The sequence below is a fragment of the Leishmania martiniquensis genome, chromosome 34 (genome assembly GCF_017916325.1).
Source record: "Leishmania martiniquensis isolate LSCM1 chromosome 34, whole genome shotgun sequence".
NCBI classification, from domain to species: Eukaryota; Euglenozoa; class Kinetoplastea; order Trypanosomatida; family Trypanosomatidae; genus Leishmania; species Leishmania martiniquensis.
Window position 1 is genome coordinate 1,268,642 of NC_090169.1, and position 24,296 is coordinate 1,292,937.

The 24,296-nt window shown below is 58.6% G+C and overlaps 7 protein-coding genes across 7 annotated transcripts; all 7 read left to right on the forward strand.

Annotated features, from left to right (window-relative positions):
• Positions 1-3,444: 3,444 nt before the first annotated feature.
• Positions 3,445-4,755, forward strand: LSCM1_02340 (uncharacterized protein; the record flags this gene model as incomplete). Its single annotated transcript, XM_067319923.1, has 1 exon — positions 3,445-4,755. The coding sequence occupies one exon, from the start codon at positions 3,445-3,447 to the stop codon at positions 4,753-4,755; it is 1,311 nt and encodes a 436-aa protein (XP_067175298.1).
• Positions 4,756-5,701: 946 nt separating this feature from the next.
• On the forward strand, positions 5,702-6,496 carry LSCM1_02341 (uncharacterized protein; the record flags this gene model as incomplete). The annotated part of the gene is made up of 1 exon (XM_067319924.1): positions 5,702-6,496. One exon carries the CDS (start codon positions 5,702-5,704, stop codon positions 6,494-6,496), a length of 795 nt encoding a protein of 264 aa, XP_067175299.1.
• Positions 6,497-7,565: 1,069 nt separating this feature from the next.
• On the forward strand, positions 7,566-8,759 carry LSCM1_02342 (uncharacterized protein; the record flags this gene model as incomplete). The annotated part of the gene is made up of 1 exon (XM_067319925.1): positions 7,566-8,759. One exon carries the CDS (start codon positions 7,566-7,568, stop codon positions 8,757-8,759), a length of 1,194 nt encoding a protein of 397 aa, XP_067175300.1.
• Positions 8,760-9,908: 1,149 nt separating this feature from the next.
• On the forward strand, positions 9,909-11,639 carry LSCM1_02343 (uncharacterized protein; the record flags this gene model as incomplete). The annotated part of the gene is made up of 1 exon (XM_067319926.1): positions 9,909-11,639. One exon carries the CDS (start codon positions 9,909-9,911, stop codon positions 11,637-11,639), a length of 1,731 nt encoding a protein of 576 aa, XP_067175301.1.
• A 2,220-nt stretch (positions 11,640-13,859) lies between these two features.
• Positions 13,860-15,578, forward strand: LSCM1_02344 (uncharacterized protein; the record flags this gene model as incomplete). The annotated part of the gene is made up of 1 exon (XM_067319927.1): positions 13,860-15,578. One exon carries the CDS (start codon positions 13,860-13,862, stop codon positions 15,576-15,578), a length of 1,719 nt encoding a protein of 572 aa, XP_067175302.1.
• Positions 15,579-16,649: 1,071 nt separating this feature from the next.
• LSCM1_02345 (uncharacterized protein) lies at positions 16,650-18,500 on the forward strand (the record flags this gene model as incomplete). Its single annotated transcript, XM_067319928.1, has 1 exon — positions 16,650-18,500. One exon carries the CDS (start codon positions 16,650-16,652, stop codon positions 18,498-18,500), a length of 1,851 nt encoding a protein of 616 aa, XP_067175303.1.
• A 2,754-nt stretch (positions 18,501-21,254) lies between these two features.
• On the forward strand, positions 21,255-22,787 carry LSCM1_02346 (uncharacterized protein; the record flags this gene model as incomplete). The annotated part of the gene is made up of 1 exon (XM_067319929.1): positions 21,255-22,787. One exon carries the CDS (start codon positions 21,255-21,257, stop codon positions 22,785-22,787), a length of 1,533 nt encoding a protein of 510 aa, XP_067175304.1.
• Between the last annotated feature and the right edge of the window lie 1,509 nt (positions 22,788-24,296).

A 24,296-nucleotide genomic window follows, 5' to 3' on the forward strand; every position in this document is an offset into this window, starting at 1 on the left:
CTTTCCTCTCCTCCCCTTTCCTCTGCCTCCCCTTTCCTCTGCCTCCCTTCTTCCATTGATGGACGCGAGGGCAGAAACACACATGAAATGCAGCAGCTGGACATGCGTGTATATGTAAGCGCTCCACAAACTGCGAGCAGAGTCCCTGAGCGTGCGCTGTATCAGAGTGCATTCTCCCCTTACTTTTGGTGGAGAAAATCAGCACCGTCCTTCCTCCCCGCCTCCCCCCTCATTCCAGTCAATGTTGAGTTTCTTCTGGTGCTCATAGGGCCCGATGTGTAACACGTGGGAAAGCCAAAGTAATGTATCCGTACATCTTTCACTAAAGCCATCGCCGATTACCCTCTGTTGGAGGCGCCTACAACAGGAAGCACCTTGACGCTTTCCGCATCAGCTTTAAGCCACTCTTGTCCACATCTTTCGCGCTTGGTCCTTGCTGCCGGATCTCGTGAAAACATGACAGCCATTTTAAGGGCTTCGCCACATGACGACCGCCATGAAGAGAGTGAGAGAGCGGTTGCGAAGCTACCTTAGAGGCTGCCTGTACAAGGAGGCGAAAGACTCGCTCCGATGAACAGGTCCGCCTCTCTGGATTATCTAAATATTTCATCTGTCGACCATCGCCTGGCGAAGCTAGCACTTTACGAGACAGACCGCGCGATAGGGTTGAACAGAACTGTGGTGTACTCAATGGCGTGCCAGGTAAAAAGAAAAGGAAACGGACGTTTTTCTCGTGCACGCCCCGTACCCCTTCCCCCCCCCGTTCCTTATAAAAGAGGATACAGTTGAAACGCCACATTGGGGCGCAATGCCCCGGACTCCTCGCCGAGTGAAAGCTCCTCCCCCCACTGTCCTTCTGCTTTGGCCGCATGGCGGTGAGGCTGAGTGCTCGCCTGCGCCCTCCTCGGCGGGACTGTGATGGGCTGGGCAACGTGAGCCGGTGCTGTGGGGTCCGGCCGCTCGACGAATCGAAAGGCTGCCCTGCGCAAGAGGTACGTGTCAGGTGCATGACCCGCTTGCATTGGCGGCAGCGGCGGCGCACGCGTAGGTGGGGCGAGACGGATGTGAAGGCTGCACGCGAACAGTCGTGGGCCGGCTCGCTGAACGGTTGGAGGAGCCAGACGGCTAAGAGATGATAACGCCTGTCGCCGCCCTCTCTCCTCGCTGCTGCTGCCGCTGAGCCGGGTGGCCCTCGCTGCGTGTGTGTTCTGTATAGCACCCCAGGGTGTGTTTCCTTGTTAGGTTGGTGCGTCTCGTGGCGCCACTCTCCATTTTTGTCGTGTGCGGTGCCCGTCTGCTTATGCTCTCCGGCGTATTTGTTGTTTGCCGGCCTGAGATTCGCCCCAGCGGAGATCTCTATGCTTTCGCATTGCTGTGCCTCCCCGCAGGCGCCCGTTTGGCGCCGACGGCGTCTTGGAAATACGCTTACTCGCGCTTTGCCTTGCGTTTTGCCTGCCCTTGCGGTGGTCGCAGCGAAGCGCGCGTGCAGCCTTTCCTTTCTCTTCCCTGTCTCCGGCTCGGCCGTCTTTTGCGCTCGCACAAGGAAGTGCGTCTGAAAGCGATGGCGATATCTTGCACGCGGTCCCGAGGCTCGCACATGAGCTGGGACGGGGCTGGCAAGGCACGTGTGTGCGAGGCGGTGGATTCTGCTGCGTGCGTGCGCCGATGCCGAAATGCTTCGCGAGGACATTGGCGCAGCTGTCTCTACAGCCGTCCCGCGCAGATACCTGAGAGCCGCAGCCGCAGCCCATTCGGACACGCAGGCAAACCGCACGTGGTGCGGACTGCTGCGGACTGCCCCCAACCCTCTTCCCATTCGCTCTCTCTCTCTTATTCGCTCCCGCCGCATCCTCTGTTGTCCCTCTCGACATTTGGGCCGTTCCTCCATCGCCGGCTGTCGACGCACTGCATCGGCGTCGCCGTCCTCGGCGGCCACTGAGCGACCTGTGCGCGTTCGCCGCTGCTCCCCCTCGAGGCAGAAGCGGAAGCCTTCCTGGGCGACGCGCTCTGCGCCTTGCCCTCCGCTTGGAGCGACCGTGCATGCCGCCTCTCTCACGCCAAAGGGCAATGACCGCACGCGAGGAAAACAATCGATGCGGATGAAGGTCGTGACAAGGATTGCAAAAGAGCCCCACAGAGTCTTTTGGCGCGGGCACCTTCATGTCCACAAGCCAACTCGGTAATAGAGCGGGCGACAAACGTCAGCTACGCAGTGTGAGCCGATGTCTGTTCGGCTGGCCGCACCACCAAAGCGGCGTGAGAGCGGCGGGGCAGAGGGGCGCCATGGCGGCCGCGGGTGTACTCCGTGTCCGCTTTGCTCTCGCGCTCTCTTTCTCCTTGCCCTTGCGTGCGTGTGCGCCGTGTATGATGACAAAGGGCTCTCTACTACTACTCGTGTCGGATGCGCCGCTGACGACTACCGTTTGAACTTCATCTTTCGCTCCGATCTGAGGAGGCACGTGCGGCGTCGATGTGTGCAAGAGGTCTGCCGCCTAGCGGCGGCGCGGGACGTCCACCCAACCGCCGCTGCTACGTCTTTGTGTATGGTAGCGCGGTGGTTCTAGTGGGCGGCGATGTCGCGCGGGTGCGTGGTGCTGTGCGAGTCTGTGCTGTGGGGAAGGTGTGTCGAAGGACCTGGGTGCTGTGTGCGCCGCCTTGTGCTGTGCGCCTCTTGTGTGGCGGAGTTTTCCTCGGCTCAGAGTCCTCTCTGGTGGGCTCGGTGCCATCATTGCACTCCCAGAATGCAAACCTGTGGGCGTGAGGGCTGCTGCTGCGGATGCCAGCGACTGACGGATAGCCCTGTCTACTGTGTGTCTCCCCGTGCGCGCCGCGTGATGCCATGCAGGTATGCTCCTTTGTCGAAGCGCCTCGACGCTGTGCCGACAGACATACCACACCCTATCCCAATGCTTAATTCACACCAGCTGAGGGCGCCGTGCGATGATGTTGAAGAGGGAGCACGTGCGCGCTGCGTGTGGTGCGCGCCGCAGCTGGCGGTGGCGGACGAGCCCGCGTCGAGCAAGACGAACATAGCAACGATAACGCATTTCCTTTGCTGCCTATAGCGCGAACGGCGGCGCTGCTGTCACGGGATCGGCCTCTCCGATTCCCGGGTGCCGCGCTAACACGTATGTCAGCAGCAGCAGCGGCAGTCGCAGCCCCAAGAAGAGCCGACTGTGTGTCGGAGCGTGTTTGTGGAGGGGGTGCGCCTCTCTCTCTGCGGGAATTCTGTTTATCAAAGTGTGTTGGCCCCCCTTTGATCATTGCTTCTTCACACTCTTATCTCGTTATTGTATGCCCTGGTCTACTTTTTTTCTTTAACTTGCCTCTCCACAGGAGGGGGCGCACCTTGAATGCTGCAGATGAACATACGGAGCGAGTTCTGTGTACATTCGTTGAAGCGCGAAGTAGCGAACGGCTGGTGAAATCGAAGGTGAGTAATTGATGGAGGCGCCTGCTGTGTATCGCGTCAGTGAGCCGTCGGTGGCATTCTTGAAGGCCGATGACTGGATTCGAGGTTTAGCAGGGCAGCGCCAGGAGGTTCTGGCTGAGGTGAGTACTGTCTGCGGGCGCGTTGGTCCTCCTGTGAAATTGGCGGGTGATGACCTGGATACGGCAGCATCACACAAAGGGCACCGCTCCAGCTCTACTACGGAGCAACTTCGACTGCACATGATGCACCGTCGGCGTCTTTACAAGCAGTATGCGATGGACCTCTCCGTGTGGGCCGACACTCACGCTTACTATCAGCTCATGATGTGGTGCCACGATCACCACGTCTTTGTTCACCCCGCAGTGCAAATGTTGCGGCACCGTAGTGCGTTTCGCGAGCACAAGTTCCAGGTGAAGGAGGATGTAGACGCCTTTACCCCTCTCCTCGCGATTCCAGAGGACTTGATCATCGGCTTCAAAGACGTAAATGGGGACTCGAGTAACGCATCTGCCGACTGCGACGACCGCAACAACCTTTACGACCCCAAGCGCGAGGCTGAGTTTCACAAGCTCAACACTGGAGACAACAGCGACGCTGACATCTGCCAGTTCTTCTTTGCCTCTCTCGGAATGATCGTATCAGATCTCATCACGGCTAAGAGCAGCCCACTGACGGATCCGCGGTATCTGTTCGCAGAGCTGCTGAGCAAAGCGCTGACGCTGCAAAACGCTCCGTACTTTGAGGAGGACGTAGTCTTCGATTCGAATGAAACTTGCCTCGCGGATGTGTTGCTGCAAATGATCCGGAACTACGTCAATGGTGGCCCGCTTGTGAACAAGGTACCGTTGCATGAGCTGCGCTGGGCCGTGAGTGTGTCTCTGTCGCACTCCACCCCTCTCTCCATTGGTGCTGTGCGGTCGATTGGTATTGTCCCTCTCGTCCACCTCTTTCCTCACGGCGGAACGGCAACTAATGCGTACGTGATCACGCGGACGTCGCGAGAGAAGTGTGCAGAGAAGATGGCCGCGTTTTTCAGAAAGAGGTTCGGTTTCGACTTTCGGGGACAGGCAAACGGGAGATGGATTTATGTCACGCCAGATCGGCCGCTGAAGGCAGGAGAGGAGATTTGCTTGCAGGCAATGGCACCCGTGTGCGAAAAAGACAGCGAGGCCGAGCAGATGTGGCGACTGTCGTGCGGGACAGTGCCAGAGTCGTACATGTCGAGTGCGGAAGCATGTGCTCGGCAGGACGCCGCAATACGCTACATTCTGCAACAAGGCGAGGCATTGTGGAAGTCGTCGATGGCGGAGAGGCCACCGTAGCAGCCTGGGAAAGGGGACCCCACGGCGGCGTCGAGGCCATGGACGCTTTCCGTTGCCTTCTCCAGCTGCTCTTAGACCCCCTCTCTGAAAAAAAAGCGGAGGCGAGTGGATAAAAACGACCTTCTCCTGCCGACTCAGATGAGGCATTATGCGAAAGAGCTCAGAATTCAGAAACCACAGCAGTGGGGCAGGCGGGCATTTGATCTTCTTCGCTTGCGTCCTCTCTAGTGGGAGAGCGTCTTCCACGGACGTCATCCGGGTGTCGAGCTTTGTCTCTTGCCACAACTGTATTCTTGCTCGCACACGCCTCGCGTTCGTCCACGCGGGTGTGTAACGCGGTGACACAAAGGTTCACGTTTGGTATACCGCGAGGGGTATGCCGCCGTTTACATATTGGCAGATCCGCGCCCTCCCTCACCCATCAACCCCCGTTTTTTTTTTATCATCGCAGTTGCACCTCTGCCCCTTGCGGCGGTCATTACACGCGGCGACACAGTTGAGCAAAGCGGTTGGCGAATGCGTTTGCGTCGTCGTCTCGAAGTCGCATGACCGCTTACGGCACGTCTGTAAAGAGTGGAGTCCATACCGACCCAAAAAAAGGGAGCAGAAAAAAAGAGTCAAGCGTCATCGCACATATAGCAGAAAGCTACGCAATCGTAAATGTTAGGGCATTACACAGGGCGCCCGCCTGAGGAACGTCTGTACCCTATTGCACAGGCGCAGCCAAGTGCACAGCAGCGGCACGTCACGCCTGGCTCTTCCGCTACCTGACGTGCATCAATATTTTCTTGGCTGCCCTTGTCCTGCGGGAGGATGGCACCTTGTTGCCTGTTTCGTGTGATCGCTTGCCTTTACCCATCACCCACCGACACCCCCACTCTCCGCCCACCATCGGGGACCTCTTTCCAGTTGGCCGCTGCTCCTCGCCCCTTCTACCGTAAGCTGAATGAGTCGTAGCCGCCACACAGAGCGGCGGGAAAGCCGCCGTGAACGGCGAAAGGAGAGTCGCCGCAGTGTGAAGAAGCATCACCGCCACCGCAGTAGCGGAAGCAGCTCTCGGCATCGCCATAGCGTGATGAGCGAAAAAGTGTCTGTGCCGCGCGACTTTCACTGCCACATTTGTGGCAAGGCACACTGGACGGTGTACTGTGACCGACTGCAGCAGCATCCGGAGAACTACCCACTAATGGATGCCGAGCGCGGATGCCGCCAGTGTGGTCAGCAAGGGCACTCAGCATCGCAGTGTCGCATCAAAAAATACCTGTGTCGCGACTGCGGTGGCATGCACGACACCCGCGACTGCGCCTTCGCGCACGTTGGCGAAGACTGGTACGAGTTCTTTGATCCAAAGACCCGTCACGTGTACTACACTAATTCTGACGAATCGCAGATCCAGTGGAACCCGCCGACGCACGAGCTGGACACCGTCTACTGGTACTGCAGTCGATGCCAGGTAATGATATCCGCTAAGTTCCGCGAGTGTCTTTTGTGTCACTCCATCCGCCCTGAGTCGAAGCAGCAGGAGATACTCACAGCAGACTCGGACTCGGATAGTAGCATCTCCAGCTGCAGCTCTAGCTCTAGCACCAGCAGCAGCAGCAGGAGCCACGAAAGCGATAGCAGCTATACTGGTTCTTGCAGCTCTAGCAGTAGCAGCTCCGACAGTGACAGCGTCATCGACGGTAGCAGCAGTGGTGACGAGCAACGGCACGCCGGACAGCCCGGAGATGGAGCTCCATAGACTCTTGACGGTTAGTGACCGACTCGCGCGGCTGCTGCGTGACGATGTTGTTCCGGAAGAGCGTATGTTTTCACCATAATGAAGGGCGAGAGTATGCAACGTTGCGGGTGGCAGATGGTGAGAGGTGCGTGCCCACGGCTCTTCCTCCTCCTGATCCTCCTCCGACTCGTGCTGTGGGCGTTTCTCTGATGTGTGATTCCCTTTCTCTCTCTGACTTGCTCACTCTCACATCGTTTCGCCATTAAGCAGATCTGCTGGCGAGAGAGGGGGAGGGTAGAGGCGCGCGCACACACACACACACGCGTACACCTATAGGGGTATATATGATACGAGCAGTCGTCCTCTACTCTCCATCGGCCTCTGTCACCCAAAAGTGTATCATGACGCCCGTAGGTCGGCATTCGCCCGACTTCCACTCTCCTCCTCCGCTCTTCTCCCTTACGCGTCGCTCTCTCGCTCTCTACACGGGCCCCTACAGAAGCAGGAAAAAAGCAAAGGAAGCAAGACCTGATGAGCACGGCGAGGGCTGCTCTCTTTTTTTTCCGATCCTCCCCTCGTTCAGTCCAAGGATGAGCTTCCAGAGTGCTACGGCCTCTGCACTACAGCAGATGTGGCTCCTCTTTCGAGCACTGCGCCGCAAGTCGAAACCCTGCTCATCGCCACAGTGTGGACCCCTCCTCCTTCGTCGCCTACGCGCATTCATCGCTAGTGCGCTATGGATGGGACTTCAGGTCCCTCTCCTCCTCACCGTCGTGTTCTGCTAGTATGAGAGCAGTCACGAGTGTCCTAGGAAAGCATGGCATCTGAGGAATGCCCCATGTCGTGCGCCGTCTTCCATACTCTGTCTCTCCACTTCTCCTGTTGCCTCTCCGGCGTTTCGCAATCTCTCGCTCGCTCGCCCGATCGCTCCTTCTTTTGAAGGAATGCCCAACGCCATTCCTCTATCCAATCGTTTCTATTATTCTATCCCAGCGTCGTGCTGCGTTTTTTGTGTGGGGGGTGGGAGGGGCCGAGAACTTGTCGCCGTTTCGCATCACAGTAGCGTGTGTGGTGTCTAAGTTGAGCGGTGATGGGGCTGTTGTCGGGTGACAGCACCACGCAACGACCTCCAGTCGGAGTACCACCTTACTGTGCGCCGCCCCTCGCGGGTCTCTACCGCCTGCGGTACAAGTTACCCGCACCAGAAGGGAACTCATCCGATGATCATCTTGGAGAATGTGGTGGTGAGGCGGCTGTCGGCGCAACCGCTGATCTGGTAGAAGAAGCTGGTGCTAGCTCGCTCAAAGCACGTCATGCGGCAGTGCATACGCAGCTCCTCCGCGCGTCCTCGCTGAGAGATGGTGACGTCGATTTATTCACTCTATACTCTGTGTGCGATGTGGAGCCGGTACCATGCTTGCGCTGCACGCTGCACATGCAGGCGACACAGAAAACGTGCTCGTACCGCCTGCGCCAGTGGTATCAGCCACAGAAGAACGGCACGGACGCGTTCGAGCATGGGTCCACTGCAGACTCGGATATCGACGATGATGGTCACGCGCTATCGTCCTCGGGGTCTTCGCCGCTGATACGCACGTTGCAGAGGGGCTGGTATGCTTTTTTCTTTCCAATGAGCGAATGCGGACGGCTGAAGGACAGCTTCCTCGTCTGCATCGGTGATGCCCTGATAGCCGGTGATGTGGCAGAGTGCGACCTGGGTAATGACGGCTGTCTACGACCACTCAAGAAGTCAGCGACAGCAGCGGCATTGAAGCCCACTTCCGCGGCCCGACGACTCTGGAAGTCCCTCTTCTACTATGTGGTCAGCCCTGTCCCCGTACACTGGGGAGTGAGAGAGTCGGCAGACGTCCACATCACCATCTCCTGGCGCAATACCCCCTCTGCTGCTTCAGTGCAGCGCCAGAAGAACTTGACCCTTCTCTACTCCTACTACTGCTCTCCACGGGCACCGGACGTCCTCACCTGCCACGCTCGATTCCCAAGCGATAAGTGGCTGAGGCGGGTGCGCAGTCCCAATTGTGACACGGAGGTTCAACTGCGATGTGATGTGTCGGAGCACACGGCGGACGTGCGCGTGGAAACGGCAGACGGGAAGCCGCTAGAGGCGCACCGCCACACGGGCGACTACGTCTTTGCGCTGGAGTTTGTCTTTGGACACGGCCAAGGGCTCCTGGAAGATACCATGAATTTCGTAGTCGCTGTAGTGGCGACTGTGTTCCTGCTGATTCTGTGGTTTCTTCTCACCAAAGACCTCATCCTGTAGCTCAGCTTTCCCTCACTACGCGCGTTCGTTTCAGGAGTGTCCCTGTGTCGGTCTTCTCTGGTGGCGTTGCGTCAAAGACTTTTCTTCCCCCTCTCCCCCACCATCTTCATCAAGCGGCATCGCGCCCCTCTACCGATCCGTCATCTCCCTATTCCTTGCCGTTACCGCTTAACACTATGGCGCAAACGTACGTAACACTGTTACGCATCTTGTGCGCTGCGCCGCATACGTATAGTACGGCAAAACGCTTGCACCTGTTGCCAAGGATGACGTGGGGTCCCACCGCTATCACTCGAGCGACCCTCGCCGTCGTTGGTGGGCTTCACTTTGGAATACCTGAACGTTGCGATCCATCGCGTCCACCCATAGATTCACACGGCACTTATTCCCTATGTATTCCTCGCTGAGCTTGACAGCCTGCGCTCTACGAGCGCACCCTGTGCACCACCACCACGCTCGCTCTTTCGCTGGCTGTGGGGTGGGAGAAGGGGTGGCGGACGCCGTGCAGCGCTCCTGTCCCCTGCCCAATGCCGAGCCGCCTCTGATGGCGGCACGGGGCCGAGCACCCACGCTGCAGGGAAAGCCAGCGCGGTGACGTCTCGCTACGGATGTGGGCTCTGAGGGCCTGAACGACGCTGCGCCGGTGCCACGCACATCATGGGCGTGGCGCCAGCGTGCGTCGAACGTGTCCCGTCATACTCCCGCACTGCCAGCTGGGGGCGGTGGAGCGCGGCTGTGCGGCGACCTGCGAGGCGGTGCTCCGCTGACGGAGCTCGCGCGCTGCTGCATGCCTCTTGTCGCTCTGTACGGCTGCTTTGCACTTCCAGGCGGTGGGGGAGAGGGGAGTGGGCGTGCATGTGGCGGGCCGGTGTGTTGCGCCGCAGTGAATATGGCGAGTCGAGTTCAACAGGGGGATTCTCTTTCTCGTGTGTGCACTTTCGTCTGGCGTTCTCATTTCTTCTCATCTCTGAAGCCTCTGCGCCGTGGTGTGTTGGTGCGACAGAGGCTGTGACAATGTTTTTGGTAGCCCACAAACTCTTTCTCTGCAACTCATCTCCTCGGCCGTACATGTGCCAACGCACGTAAGCTCTCTGTAGGACAAAGAATTCAGGTAAAGGAGCGCAACCAACTCATATGTGGCGGGCGTCAATGGAGGCGTCGGAGTCACTTCCAGGGGCCTACTCTCGGGACGTACTTGAGGAGGAGTTGCGAAAGGGCTTCCGAAGGCAGCAGCAGCGGATCAACAAAGAACGCCAGGTGGAGCAGTTGTCACTGGCTAAAGGTCTCGGCGAGGGGGCGCTCGCATCTTTGAAGGAAGGTGCCTACTGCCCGCATAAGGTACTGCCGCCCCTCAAAGCAGACGAGAAGCGGCTGTTTGAACGCAAGGACCTGACGAAGTGGCGACAGCGCATCTACAAGGAACGAGAGGGTTCCCCCATGAGCCCCTTGTCCTCAGCCGGGCAGCCCTCCGTGAAGCAGCAGCCCGTGGAGCTCCCAGAGCATCATGCGGCCACAGATGGCAGCGCCGACAACTCCCTAGGCACGTCCCTCTCCTCTACCTCGCCGTCGTTGAAAGCCCTAAAAGAAAACTCTTCTGAGGATGTTCGAAACTTTCTACAGCAGCTGCGCTCCACCTCACGCGCCACCACCTCGTTGCGCGACGCCCGTGCTGAGGTGGAGGAGAACATCCAGCTGGTGGAAGCGGCTCTGTTGAAGCAGAGCGCACCGCTTTCGTTTGAGGAGCTGCTCGATGAAGCCTCCCGCCTGCTGGCAGCGATGGAACGTGGTGAGCTGACGGAAGACGTGGCGGTGTCGCTCAGCGCGCAAGTCGAAAAAGAGAAGGACGAAAATACGCCGGAAAACCTCCCTGACGTTTCAGGGGCGCCGCTGTCGGTAAGCGGCCCAAGAGCGAACATTCTGCACGGCGCGTTGGAAGTGGATGCGTATACCCGTCAGTGTTTTTTGCCCAGGGCCTCTAAGGTGATCGCTTTCGCCCATACTGCGGAATGGATGTTGCAGTACACAGTGGTATACCTGCGCACCACGGCGGCAGCGAACGTGGACGAGGCATGCGCCCGCCTGAACCTCCTGTCGCGCTGCGTACGGCTGCTCGGCGACTTGGAGAACTTCTCCTCTGTTCTCTTGTCACTCGAGACGAAATGTGAAGAGTATGCAGGCTTCGTGGCCCTCAAGGATACGGCGGAGCATCACCTTGGCGCACTCCTTGACGAAGTGGAGGATACGCTGGACGCTATTTTGCGCGCGCCTTTTCCGTCTCGCCGTGCACGTCTTCTCCACGTCGAGGGCGGCATGCGGAAGAAGCTACAGCGCGCTCTGCTATTTCTCAACGAGATCGACTACAGCTGGACCCCGCATGTGCGTTTTCACTGGGCGTGGAAAATGCAGCTGCTCAGCATGTCATTTCATCGCATACACGGGCCCATATCCCGTAAGTACATGCAATGCAGCATGGGCTTTATCGACGGCAGCCTCTACGAGCGGGTAGCCGATACGCGCATCACCGGCCGCTACATGGGTTCCTCGCCGTTGCAGCCAAAAGTGCTTCGCGCCCAGCAGGTAGAGTATGAGAAGATTACGGAGGGTCTCTCGCTGCCGCAGATTGGCATGTCCGTCAAAGGGCTCGCTAGTCTTGTCATTGGAGAGCAGCTGTGCATGGGGGCGCGGTACATACTTCACCAGTCTACAAAGGACTTCGACCATATCTGGGGATTCCACATGGACGAGGTCAGTGATGCACCAACGGCAAAAGAGCTTTCTGAAAAGGTGGCAATGATGATGGAGCACGCCAAGCAGCAGTACACGTCGTCAAAGGGAAGCAGAAAGCTGCAGCCTTCCCTGACCTTTATTACCCAGTCATAGCCAGCAAGGCTTCGACCTGCACCCATGCGCGTGCCAGCCAGCGAGTGCGGCGCCCCTTCCCTCCCCCCGATGTATTGATCGAACCGCACACAAACGCAGCATAGATGATTCAGAAGTGCTGCCGCGAGGAGAACGCTGCGCGTGTGTGTGTGCTCGTCCAGATGTGACTCAGCGACTTCACGGAGTAGCGACCCATCACTACACTCGAGTCGGCGATGCATGTCTTCTGCTCCGCCTCTTCTGCTTTTTCTGCCGTTCCTTTTCATTCACTCGTTTCCTGTCCCTGGTTGAATAGCCTTTCTGTATAATCCCTTCATCCTTTTCTTACCCCTCCTTGTTCCCGTGGATGTACGCTCTATCGCGTATTCCCTTCTGGGTCCGCGTCTGAGTAGCCTAGGGGGAATCGAACCACCGGCTCGCGGCACCTCAGTGGCCCAACACCACCGCGCTCGCTCTTTCGCTGGCTGTGGGGTGGGAGAAGGGGTGGCGGACGCCGTGCAGCGCTCCTGTCCCCTGCCCAATGCCGAGCCGCCTCTGATGGCGGCACGGGGCCGAGCACCCACGCTGCAGGGAAAGCCAGCGCGGTGACGTCTCGCTACGGATGTGGGCTCTGAGGGCCTGAACGACGCTGCGCCGGTGCCACGCACATCATGGGCGTGGCGCCAGCGTGCGTCGAACGTGTCCCGTCATACTCCCGCACTGCCAGCTGGGGGCGGTGGAGCGCGGCTGTGCGGCGACCTGCGAGGCGGTGCTCCGCTGACGGAGCTCGCGCGCTGCTGCATGCCTCTTGTCGCTCTGTACGGCTGCTTTGCACTTCCAGGCGGTGGGGGAGAGGGGAGTGGGCGTGCATGTGGCGGGCCGGTGTGTTGCGCCGCAGAGAGAGAATTGGGCATGTGGAAGATCTATGTAAATCGTACGCTCCAGTACGTCGTCGGTGGCCTCCGCAGAAGTGGTGGTGATGGGCACGGGCCCTCCTCCTCTCCGCTCTGCTGTTGTCAGATGTCTGTCGGGTTTAATTTTTCGCTCGCGCTCGCCGATTTCTCTCTCGTTAACGGCTTTTTTGTTTCGCTCCTCTCCGCTTTCAGTGTCTTCTTTTACTGTGGTGTGCGCTGCACATGTCTGTCGATCTGTCGGTGAGTGGGACTGTTAAGGTGTATGTCTGTGTGTGTTTGCAGCGCATTCGAGGGATCACTCCGCCACAGAAAGTCTCAAAGTGTTTTGGGCGGGCGATGCAGAAGAGATGACGCGCGGGTAGTGGCCATCGAAGCTGGAAGGGTACAAAAGAAAAGGTTTGTGATTTGCAAAGTTGACGGACGGTGCTTCAGAGGGGCAGGCGAGGAGGTGGCTACCATGCGTCTGCGTGGAACGCGAGGGAGACGGCCTTCGTGAGCGGGGGTGAGGCTGCTGAGCGAAGGAGCTCTGACCGCGGCGCATGTCCAGTAAAAGAATGTGTTCTTCTCTTTGCTCTATGGAGGCGTTTCATCGCGGATGCGTGCGTGAGTACAGGGGGCGTCAAGGTTATTGCGGGGAGGGAGGAACAGCGCCTATGTTTCGCTTTCGTTTCTCACAAATTTCTCATGTATCTCGCCCTTTCCTTTTCTGTATACGACGGCCGCCATGCCCAAACCACAGCGGCACTGTTTCGCGTACGCACGTGCGCTTTACCTCTCAGCTCCACTTAGAAAAAAAGTTAGAGAAGAGCCGACGGATAGAGACAAATCTCGCGTCTTTGGCGTTCCCTTGAAGGGAGTGGACGAAGAGGAGGGTTAGGAGGGGAAAAGACCGTCGAGGGTACCGCGCCAGTACACTTCTCGTCTCCGAGGGGCCCAACGCAGCGAGAAGAGAGGACGTGAGCAGCCGTGAGGCACGGCGCTGTTTTTGGCGTTATTAGAGCTTGCCTCCATCCCTTTTTTGTTGCTGGCGGTGTCATCGATCTCTTTCGTCTAAGGCTACTGCTTCATAGATGCTCTTCACATGCATTGACGGCATGTAGATGCTGCTCAATCTTTTTCGAAGATATTTTTCGACGCCTTGTGTGTGTGCCGCTAGTCCGGTTGTCCGTGCGCTCGCTACACGAGTGCGAGTACTGCCCTTCCGTGTTGTCTGAGGTTTGAAGGAGGGGCTTCACTACATCAAAGGTGTCTTTGCCCTCCTGCGGCTCCTTCCCTTCCCTCTCTCCTTCCCCCTACCCCGTCTCGCTTTTCCTCCCGCTCGGTCGCCATGGAGCCTAGGACGGATACGATGCAGCCAACCACATGCGTCTACGTCCTCTCCGATGTTGACGGCTACAAGTACAAGCTGGTTATGCAGGGTGATGTCCGACTGCTCACCATGCGTAAGGTGAAGCGCTATCTCCAGCGCGCCTCCGGAATCGACCCCACACAGCAGCTGATCACCTTCAACAGCGTGCGACTGGACGATGCGATGAGTGGAAAGGATGCCGGCCTTTTCGACGGAGCCATTCTGCGGCTGCAGCAGGTATCATCGTCCTCCGCGGCGTTGGCGACGTGCCTCCCGATGGGCGGAGCATTGCCCCGCCATGGGGCGAGCAGTGGGTCGGGCGGCGACAACTCGTTTGCTGCGTACCCTTTAAATACAGAGAGAAGAGGCAGCCGCGCAGTTTCTGCAAAATGCGGGCAATTAGTCGATGAAAAATCCTCGCGGATGACCGTTTCAGTGGAAAGAGCGGCGGGCGATTCCGTGCAGCGGATCAGCAGCCCTCGCACCCTGCCACCGCCGCTACTGTGTCTCCCACCCAAGCAGGTCACCAGTGGCGCTGAAAGAAATGCGGGCGATGCCGCTTCGCGCACGACGCACGACTCAGAAGCAGCCATCGGTGGCCCCTCCCCGTCGGAGCTGGCAGGTGCGACCATTGCTACAAGCAGTACACGGCAAGGCACCCCGCAAGAGGCATCATTTGCAGTGAGTCCAGAGAGTCGTGACGTCCAGGCCTACTACCGCCAGCTTGAGGAGAAGGTGGCGGCTCTCTCTCTCGACAACGTACGGCTTCGTGAGCAGCTGCAAGTGGCGGCACGACAGGCGGCCGACGCGAGCACAGATTGGCGGCAGGCGGAGGAAGTGAGACGACTGAAGGCAGCCCTTGCGATGGCGCAACAGGGTGCCAAGGACGCAGAGAGAGCAGCAGCCGATCGGTGGCGCATCAAAGAGGAGGAGCTGGTGAAAGAGCTCGACCTCCTTCGGGAGGAGCGGCGGCGGATTTGTGAGGAAACCGCCGCGCAGGAAGTAAAGCTGCAGGAGCTGATCCACTCGATGGAGGGCGAGATTCGCGGTCTCAAGCACGAGCTACATGATAAGGATGATGCACTGCAGGAGGCCCGGCTTTCACTGGCCGAGCTGCGATTCAGAGGGAGTCGCCCGACAGACATGGCGGGTCGCGGGAGCGGCTGTTGGTCAGCTGACCGCGCCACTCACCCCTTCGCGCCACCTGCATCTCTTTCTGCCAGAACGCCGCTGCACCAGTGCCAGAGCGACGGCAGTAAGGGACTTGACGATCTGGCGGATACTGCCCTGCAGTGTTTAGCGCAGGCCCTGGAGTCTGCCGCTCCGCTGGAGCTCAACTCTGCCAACGATACGTGCGTTATACCCATAGCGGACGGTTTGAATGTGCTCGTCACGCTTGACCGAGAGACAGAGCGATTGTATCTTTACGCGCCGCTTCTCAGCTGCCTCCCCTCCTCCCCTTGCCAACGGATGCAACTGTACGAGATGCTGCTGGAGGGTGCGTTACTCGGCAAGGACACGGCTGGCGGCGGTATTGGTGTGAGCCTTGAGTCTAACCTTGTGCTGATAAGCGTCTCTTCCAGCCTACGGCACAGCGACGCATCTGCGCTGGCGGCCACCGCGGCACCGTTTCTCACAGCGGCTCGTGAGTGGGTGAAGAAAATCGACGAACTTCTGAGCATAAGAAGGGCATTTTGACCCGTGGGATGCAACAGGAGTGAATCCGATCGCGCTCAGAAGCGCAGCTCGTCTCTGGCCCAGCGCCCACGTCAGGTGTGCATACGTCATTGGCTCTTTTTTCTGTCTCCCTCGAATCGAAAATGCGTTCTGTCGTATGTTCCCGCCTCTGTCCGCACGCGCATGCGCATGAAAGTATCTCTCGTTTGCGAGCGCCACGCAAAACACCCCTGAAAAGCGCAGCTGGAAAGAAGCAGACATGGCTTCAGAGAGTCTGTATGAATGGTCTCTCTCTCATGGCAAGAGGGCGGCGGCGATGTCGCCCTCACTCACGTCGCCCGGATACAGATCATATATCGGAAACCGCCCAGGATGTTCATACGTCCTCGCGCTCTCATCTTTTTCCTCTCCCCCGTGTCGCTCGTGGATTCCATTTTCTCTACGTGGGAGGGGCATGGAGAGGAGAAAAGGAGGACTAACGCCGGCAGCATGTGGTATCGTGCCAACGGCCCAGGCACACGCACACACGCAGCAGTGAGAGGCGGGATCTCACACCGACTTCTATGTCGAAAGCAGTCTATCAGCGGCGCATTTTGTTGACGAACTGCTGTGTAGGATAGTGAAGGGAATCGTCGCCCTTGCTTGGTCTTGTGTGAAGGCTAACGCTGCTTGCAACACTGCCATCTCTCCTTCCTCTCTTTTTTCTTCCCCGCTCTCTTGAAAAGCCGCGCACACCCGTGGGGCCTCATCTGTTCGGGTACATTCAAGCCTTCATGGTTTAGTGCTCCCTGACTGGGTGCATATGCCGCACATATTCCCACTCAAAGACGGTTTCACGCGCCTTTTGTACTGCGCGCAACTATATCGAACGGGCCTGTTTATTCTTATCGCTTTTGTGTGTGTGTGTGTCTGTTCGTGCGTGGGGGAACGGATGCTAACACTTCTTCCGCAGGTTACCTCGTTCCTCCTTGGCTACTGTTGAGGTTTTTTCTTCTACGACCCTCCCTAGCGTGCCGTTGGCCGTATACCGTCTGAGGCCGCTGCTTTGGCGCTCCTTTCACCACTGCTTCCCTATTCGTTTCTTGCGGCAGAATGACGTTCTCCGTAGACCTGAGGACGAGACTCTTTCTCGTGCGCAGCGGCTGCTCTCCGTCTCGAGCTTGGTGCAGCGCTACCGCCGTCAAGGATTTGTCTTTTCTTGAGTTGCCGAGCATCCCTGTGGCGACGGCGAACTGTGCCGACGGTGGCAAGCGTGGTGATGCTCTGCCGAGACCTCTCGTCTCACCGGTTGTACATATCGGTCGCCAAACGCCGTTTCTTTCTTCGGCACTGCAAAACGATCGCGCCTGGTCGCGCACCTTTCTGGAAGTGACAACATGGTGCATACAGGGCCTTCCCTCAACTTCGTGTGGCGGGGTCGTCCCTGTCGACGCTGCTACGTTGCCGTATGCTGGAGTGCGCGTGCGACTGTGCGGTAGCGGCCATACAATTCGTGTGGTGCCGAATGCTGCGACCAGTGACCGAGAAAGCACCACACTCACCGAGCGCGGCAGCTACACATGGCTGCAGCACGGAGACGTTCTCGAGTTCGGCACCCAAGCTCGGGTGCGCCTGTTGGCCGTACACGTACGTGTCGGGCCAGCCGCCGAACTGGCACGCGGTGCATCCTTTGTGTGGGTCGCCTCTCCCCCGACATCCTCCAGCACTCCAGGTAAGGCTGTCACCAGCGCCGACGCGCAGCCGAGGATGGCCGCGGTGCCTACAGTGCTGTGGTTTGGGCGCTTACACCAGTGGTCTGCCGCGCCGAAGTTTCTAAAATCGAAGATGCTGCTGGAGGCTGAACAGCTGACGCTTCACACGCACGAGGAAGAGGCTTGCCGTCATGCAAAGGCCGTGGCAGCAGTGGAATACCTTAACGAATCAAACCGCAAAGGTGATGGCCATTTCGACGGCAAGTACTGGAGGGGGACTGCAGGGCGAGCACCACCATCCGCCGAGGGCGAGAAACGCAGTTCTGAAGGGGAGGCTCTAATGGCAACATGTCGCCCTGGTGGCGGATCAGGTCACAGACCCAGCGCCGCAGCAGAGGAGAATGAAATGGAGGCAGCCACGCCGACGGAGAGAGCGCAGCAGCAAGAGCAGCTGCTCCCTCTACAGGCGGCAAGCTCGTCATCGAGCCCATCGACCGATAGAAGGCTAATGCGGAACGCCTCTGCCCTGGCAGACGGTGCGCCGTTGCCCCCTACCACGCTAGAGGGCCCCGACCTCCACGCAGTCCTCTCTCTACCCGCCTCCTCCTCACAGCAGCAGCGGCGCTCCCATTCTGAAGCACTGCTGCTGCAGGCGGCACTGCAGCCGACACGTGCCTCTGCCTTGCACCGGCCGAGCTGCGGCACCACACGGTGTAGCCTTGCGACGTTTTCGGAAACACTAGATGAGCGCTTAAACGACGCTCTGCTACACTTGGAGAACGGCAGTCACGAAGTGGGCGATGCTCTTGTGCAGCGCTGCGACAAGGCAGTGCTCCTTCTCGGAGTCGTGGAGGAGGATATGAGCGGCACTCACGGATCAGCGTCAGTGGAGTTGAAGGCGAGCCCAAGTCAGCGAAGCGGGTGCGATGATGGCAAAAACGAGCGTCGCAGCATGGAGGGTGATACACCAGGGCATCGGCAGCGGCCGTCCAAGCGAGGAAGGGAAGAAAGGCTGCATGATAAGGGGACGACGCCCTCTCGTAGCCGTCGGGCACGCAGTAACGCTAGCAGTGCTCGCCGCGTTTCGCGCAGCGATCACGTCCAATGTGCAGGCGTCACTCCCCCATTGCAATCCGCATTCAACGACCTTCACCCGCCTCCTGCGCAGCACCTGACGCGCGCAGATATCCGGCGAACCCGCTCTAAGCAGTCACTTCAAGAAGATTCGCAGGTGGTGTTCTTCGATCATTAGAGTGAAGTCCCCTCCCGATCAGTGGAAAGGGAGTTGCGTCCCCGGCTCGCGGCACCTCAGTGGCCCAACACCACCGCGCTCGCTCTTTCGCTGGCTGTGGGGTGGGAGAAGGGGTGGCGGACGCCGTGCAGCGCTCCTGTCCCCTGCCCAATGCCGAGCCGCCTCTGATGGCGGCACGGGGCCGAGCACCCACGCTGCAGGGAAAGCCAGCGCGGTGACGTCTCGCTACGGATGTGGGCTCTGAGGGCCTGAACGACGCTGCGCCGGTGCCACGCACATCATGGGCGTGGCGCCAGCGTGCGTCGAACGTGTCCCGTCATACTCCCGCACTGCCAGCTGGGGGCGGTGGAGCGCGGCTGTGCGGCGACCTGCGAGGCGGTGCTCCGCTGACGGAGCTCGCGCGCTGCTGCATGCCTCTTGTCGCTCTGTACGGCTGCTTTGCACTTCCAGGCGGTGGGGGAGAGGGGAGTGGGCGTGCATGTGGCGGGCCGGTGTGTTGCGCCGCAGAGAGAGAATTGGGCATGTGGAACAAAAGAAGCCGGCGTATGAGAGTGTCGCGTAACTTTTCAGTGAAGGAAAAGGAAGTGCGGTGACGAAGCCAACGGGCACCTGGAGCATTGTGAGGTGCTTTATGGCAGTGGCCTTGGACTCTCTGTTTTCCGCCTCCGCTCCCCTTTTGTGGTCTCAGTGGTTCCCAAGGCATTTATTGCGAGGGTCGTCTTCGTACTTCTTTTCCCTGTGAGTATCAGACAGTCATACAATGCGGCCTGTGTGTGTGCTTGGCTTTTTCTCAGCGGTTGAGTGTTGGGATGTGTGCCCGTTGAAGAGAAGCGACGCGTGCGCGTGTGGATTCGTAATCTGTCGCACCGGGAGCGGCGCTGTGGTCAAAAAAAAACATGAAAAACGCCTGCCTCACGAGTCGCACGAAGTCTTCGGGAGAGGCTACGTGGGGGAGGGCAGTGACATATATCCTGTAGAGAGGCTCCTCCTCGGATGCCCACCTGAGCTGAGCGAGGAGATCCTGGAAGGGGGTCAGTGCGGGAAGCATGTCTGTAGGCAGTGCATCATTTACAATGGCGCAAGACTAAGGGCAGGGCACTGGTGCCACTGCCGTGGGGCGAATGCAACTCTTTCAGCATCCTTCTGTCTCTGTCCTTCTTTCTTCTGTTTTCCTTCAACAACCACGGGGGTCATCATCGCCACCATCATACGATGCATCTGTGCTGGCTTTTTTTTCATCGCGTGGCTGGGCAAAGTACGTCTTGCTGTGGTGAAAGAGGTTGCTGCGTTACTAACGTGCGCTCACCGGGGCCACCTCCTTCTCCTTTAACCCTCCTTTCTTCCTCCTGATACTCCGCTCGTTTTTGACGTAACGCAGCACACCCAATCCCTTCTCGCACTCCCTCTCTCCGTTTTTTTTTCGCCTAGGTACAGCCTGTTAGCACGTTGTTCGTGTGCAGGTGCGCTGTGCGCTCGTGTCGCTCGCCTCCTGTATCCTTCGCTTTTTGCCGTGTCTCTCCCTCTCTTATTCTCGCTTGTGCCTACCTCAAGAGGCCAACGTAAAGCAGGTGCGCTCGTTGGTGCGCGAGCCTTTATTAGCATTGGTTGTTGGCTTGCTTGCGTTGTAGCGGTGTGTCCCGAATCGGCGAGCGGACTTCTGGAAAGCGCGTGGCAAAGGTCTTCGAGGTCGTTCAGCCTCATTTATTTTTAGCGTGTGTGCGGCCGCCTTTTTTCTCCTTCCGGGGTACGAGATAGCGAGGGAGGAGAAAGGGTGTGACAGAATTCCCTGAGGGATTTCTCGAGGCTGGCAGTGCACCGCTGGTGGGCCGTTCAGGGGTGGGTGCGCTACACTCCTCGCTGCGCACATCGAAAAGAAAAAGAGAATACGAGAAGAAAAAGCAAGAAGTAGGCGAGCGCATCGTCACCAAGAACGGGAACGATTGTGAAAGCAGAGACAAGAGGCATACGGTAAGCAACGAGATCCGTACGGGCACGCACACACTGACGCCTTTACCGATTTCACCACTCTCTAAGGTGCTTTCGTCATTCACACACACGCACACACACAGACGCACTGAAACGCACAGCAGCGCCTGCCGACCGCTTTGCTCTATTTTATCCTTCGCCGCAACGTTTTTTTCCCCTTGTGTGGTGGTGTGTGAGGTCTCTCTGCCATTTGCATCGTCGCCGTCGCTCTTCTAGTCTTTGCTGCTTTTTTTTTTCGAGAGTGTGTGTGTGTGTGTTGGCGGGCCGACCCTCCCGTCCTCCACACCTCCACGCGATCAGCCACGACTCATTGTCACCGGACCTCACTTGTTGTCTGTATTGCTGTCGTGTCACCGCCATCCCTCGTCTAACTCTTCTTTTCGGGACCCAGCTTCTTTCGCAGCCCCTCCTCCCCCCTTTTCCTCTCTGTATTTTCATCTTTGCTCCACTGTTTTGGCGTGTTGGTTTCTCTCGACCGTGTCAGTCTCTGTTGCTGCCACCTGCACCCCCCCCTCCTTTCCGGCCGCTCACATTCTACGCCCCCCCTCCCTGCATTCCCCAAGGCCACCTTCCGCTTCTTCCCTTCGGCACCGCCACGTCTCCACTGCCGCGCTGAGCTGCGCCATTGCGCGCACCGCATACTTGCAGCGAACCGTTGTCAACCCATCGACGACAGCTGATCTGAAAAAGGTGACGAGACCGCTGCCACACTGAGACAACGCCGCACGGGTTCTAGAAGAGGAATCAGCAGCAAAGGACCAGAAAAAAATGTTTCGTGTCTTTTCAGGTAGCTGTATGTCCCTTGAGGACATGGACACGGTCGTGCGCTCCAGCTTAGTGGAGCACCCGCACTTGTTAGGTCCCGGTGCGGACTTCTTCACGGCATCCGGCGAGCCGGTCCGACCGCAGCCGGGGGCGCACACATTTCAAAAAGTTTTCTCCGGTAGCGCTCTTGACCTGAATGCCGGCACCACCGAGATATCTGATGAAGATGCAACGGACACCGGTCTGCCGGGTCAGGGATCACGCCCCATCCCTCCCAGTAGCATTCTCAACCAGATCTCCACTGAAAACGAAAAAGAGAAGGCCCGGGCCGCCAAAATGAAGATCCACGTGCTGGTCATCGGCGAGAGCGGATACTTGGCGAGTCACGTTGTGGCTAAGCTGCTGGATGCTGGCTACAGCGTGCGCATGACGGTGCCTGATGCGGCGCGACAGCAGAAGCAGATCGACCTCTACGGCGCGAGTCGCGACGTGGCGCAGCGTCTGACCATCCTGCAGGCGGACATAACGAACTCTAACGCACTGCGTGATGCCATTCGCGGCTGCCGATACATAATTCATTGTGGGTGCTCCAGTGCCTCCCCGCATGCAAAGGACCCGGTGGCGCTCTACACCAAAGCCATCCGGGCCCTCTTCGATGGTATTCGCCTCTCGGGTAAGTCGACAGTCAAGCGAGTCGTGCTCACCGGCGCAGCGTCTTCCATCGTGCACATCACCGAGGACGACCCTCCGTCGGGCTTGTTTGATGAGAGCAACTGGAACAGCGTAGCGACACCCGAAGATGACCCACTGCCTTTCGCGAGGATCGTCTTTGAGCGGGAGGCGTGGCGGTTACGACAGATGATGGGAGTGGAATTAGTCGTGCTGCTTCCCTCGATCTCCATCGGTCCGAGTCTTACAGATGAGACGAGCGAGGCTATGGTCACCATTGAGGGGCTGGCGAACTCTTCCAAGTACTTCCCCTTCTGTCCTAACCTTAGCTGGAACTTTGTCGACGTGCGCGACGTCGCGGAGGCGCACGTGCGTGCGTTGGAGGTGGCAGAGGTGCGGGACCAGCGTATCATCATCTCCAACGAGTGCGTCAGTTTGCCAGAGCTGTGCCGAACGATGAAGCAGCTCTGCCCCCAGCTGACACCGCCAACACACACGGCATGGACGTTTGTGACGCTCGGCATTGCAACGGTAGTGCTGTGGAACAGCGTTAATCTCCGCTTTCTATGGCGCAGCCTCGGCGTCCGAAAGCGGCTTGACAACCGCCGAGCCAAAGAACTGCTCGGCGTTGCTTTTACGCCCATGCATCAGACCCTACGCGACTGCTTAGAGCAGATGACACGACCGGCAAAGGTGGCCGCAGAAGCCGAGACGGCCGCAACAGTGCGGAACAAGTCTACTCACAATAAAACGAAGACCGCCGCCATACCGTCCTCTTCGCCATTAGTCAGCCCCACCGTAGCGGTATCTTTGCTAACGATCGCCGCAGCCGGCGCTGCTGTGGCGTGGTACGTAAAGCGAAAGTGAGAGGAGCTGCTGATGGCATGAGAACGCGAAGATGAGAGCACTTGAAGTCGGGTCTAACGGTCCCCTTCAGAACATGCTTCCCTACCGCCTATGCCCATTTTTCTCGCGCGCGCGCCGCTACACCACGACGACAGCTCTACCGCTCTCCCGTCGGTGAGGGGAGGGGTTTCGCCCTTTTTTCACCGCTTTCTTCACCCCTCCTCCTCCTGCGTCCTTTCCGTGTGCCCCGGCTGCTCTCCTTGTTCTCCTGGTGGCCTTGTTGTTGCTATCGTATGCTTTCCACTTTCTTGTTCGTATCGTTGGGTCTGCGAGTGTGGTTCCCCTTCTCACCGTCTCTTCATGGCGCTCTCTTTCTCTCGCTCTACCTCTTATTTTTTTTGATTGCCCCGCAGCCGGCACCATCGCCCTGAAGGAGCGCCTTCGTCGAAAGTACAACCACTGAACGCGCATGCGATAAGCAAACGGATGGCAGCGGAGAGCAAGGGAAGGATTAGGTGCGGATCCGCATCGTCTGTAGGCGTCCCCCTTTACCTTTTTTCAGCTGCCCCCTCCCCTCCCCTTCTGCTCGGCTTCTTCCCTTCTCTGTCTCTCTCTCCCTCTCTCATGCGCCCCGCACGCTACACGACTCTTCTCTTCTGCTTGCGCGGAAATGGGCTTGTTCATAGCTCATTTCTCCCAACATGCCGCCTTCGCGCGCCCCGCCCGTCTTGCCGGATCGATGCCCTTTCGGTTCCCGTCTTGTTTCTCGTCCTTTGTATGGCTCCTTACGCGCGTAGAGGCGCCGCAGCAATGACAGAAAAGAGTGAGGAAAAGAGGGAGCCGCGGCCCGACCGTCAATGGCAAAGCTGTGACGAAAAGCCGGCGTAGACGAGGAAGAAGAGAAGCAGACCACCGGCATGAAACGTTCAACACCGCTGACACCTGTTGCTTCGTGAATCGTTGCTTGCTACTGCGAACCGCCGGCGACTGTGCATGCACGAAAAGAAAAAGGGCCTCATCGCAGCCGCCCTGTTTTTTCTTTCAGCGCTCTCACCAATCGTGATCGTTCCGGCACGGCTGCTCCTCGTTTCATTTTCTCTATTGCATCTGCCACTACCGAGGCATGGAGAACGACGCAAAATGAGGTCTGGAGGCGCTCGCCCCGGACTCCAGGAGCCTCGTTACTCAGACGCGAAGGTGCAGAGGTGCGAGGCGCTGTACGCGCGCGCGGTCAAGCGCAGCGGGCGTGTTGTATGGCGTCTGCAAAAAGCATGCGACGGTCGAACGATCGTGGACGGTAGACGTGGGTGGCACGAAGCGATACGTGCGAGCCCACTTTGCGGCGCATGTGTGCGCCATTCACGGCCTCTCGTAGGGCTGGCCGGGTGGTGCGGACTGAGCACTGGTGCCGGAAGCATGACGAGAACGCCCCACATGGCGCCATCGAGTGCGTTTGACTTCCACCGAGGTATTCACCACACCGCATGGTGGCATTCCGCGTGCCGGGAAGACCGGGCGCACGGACTCCGC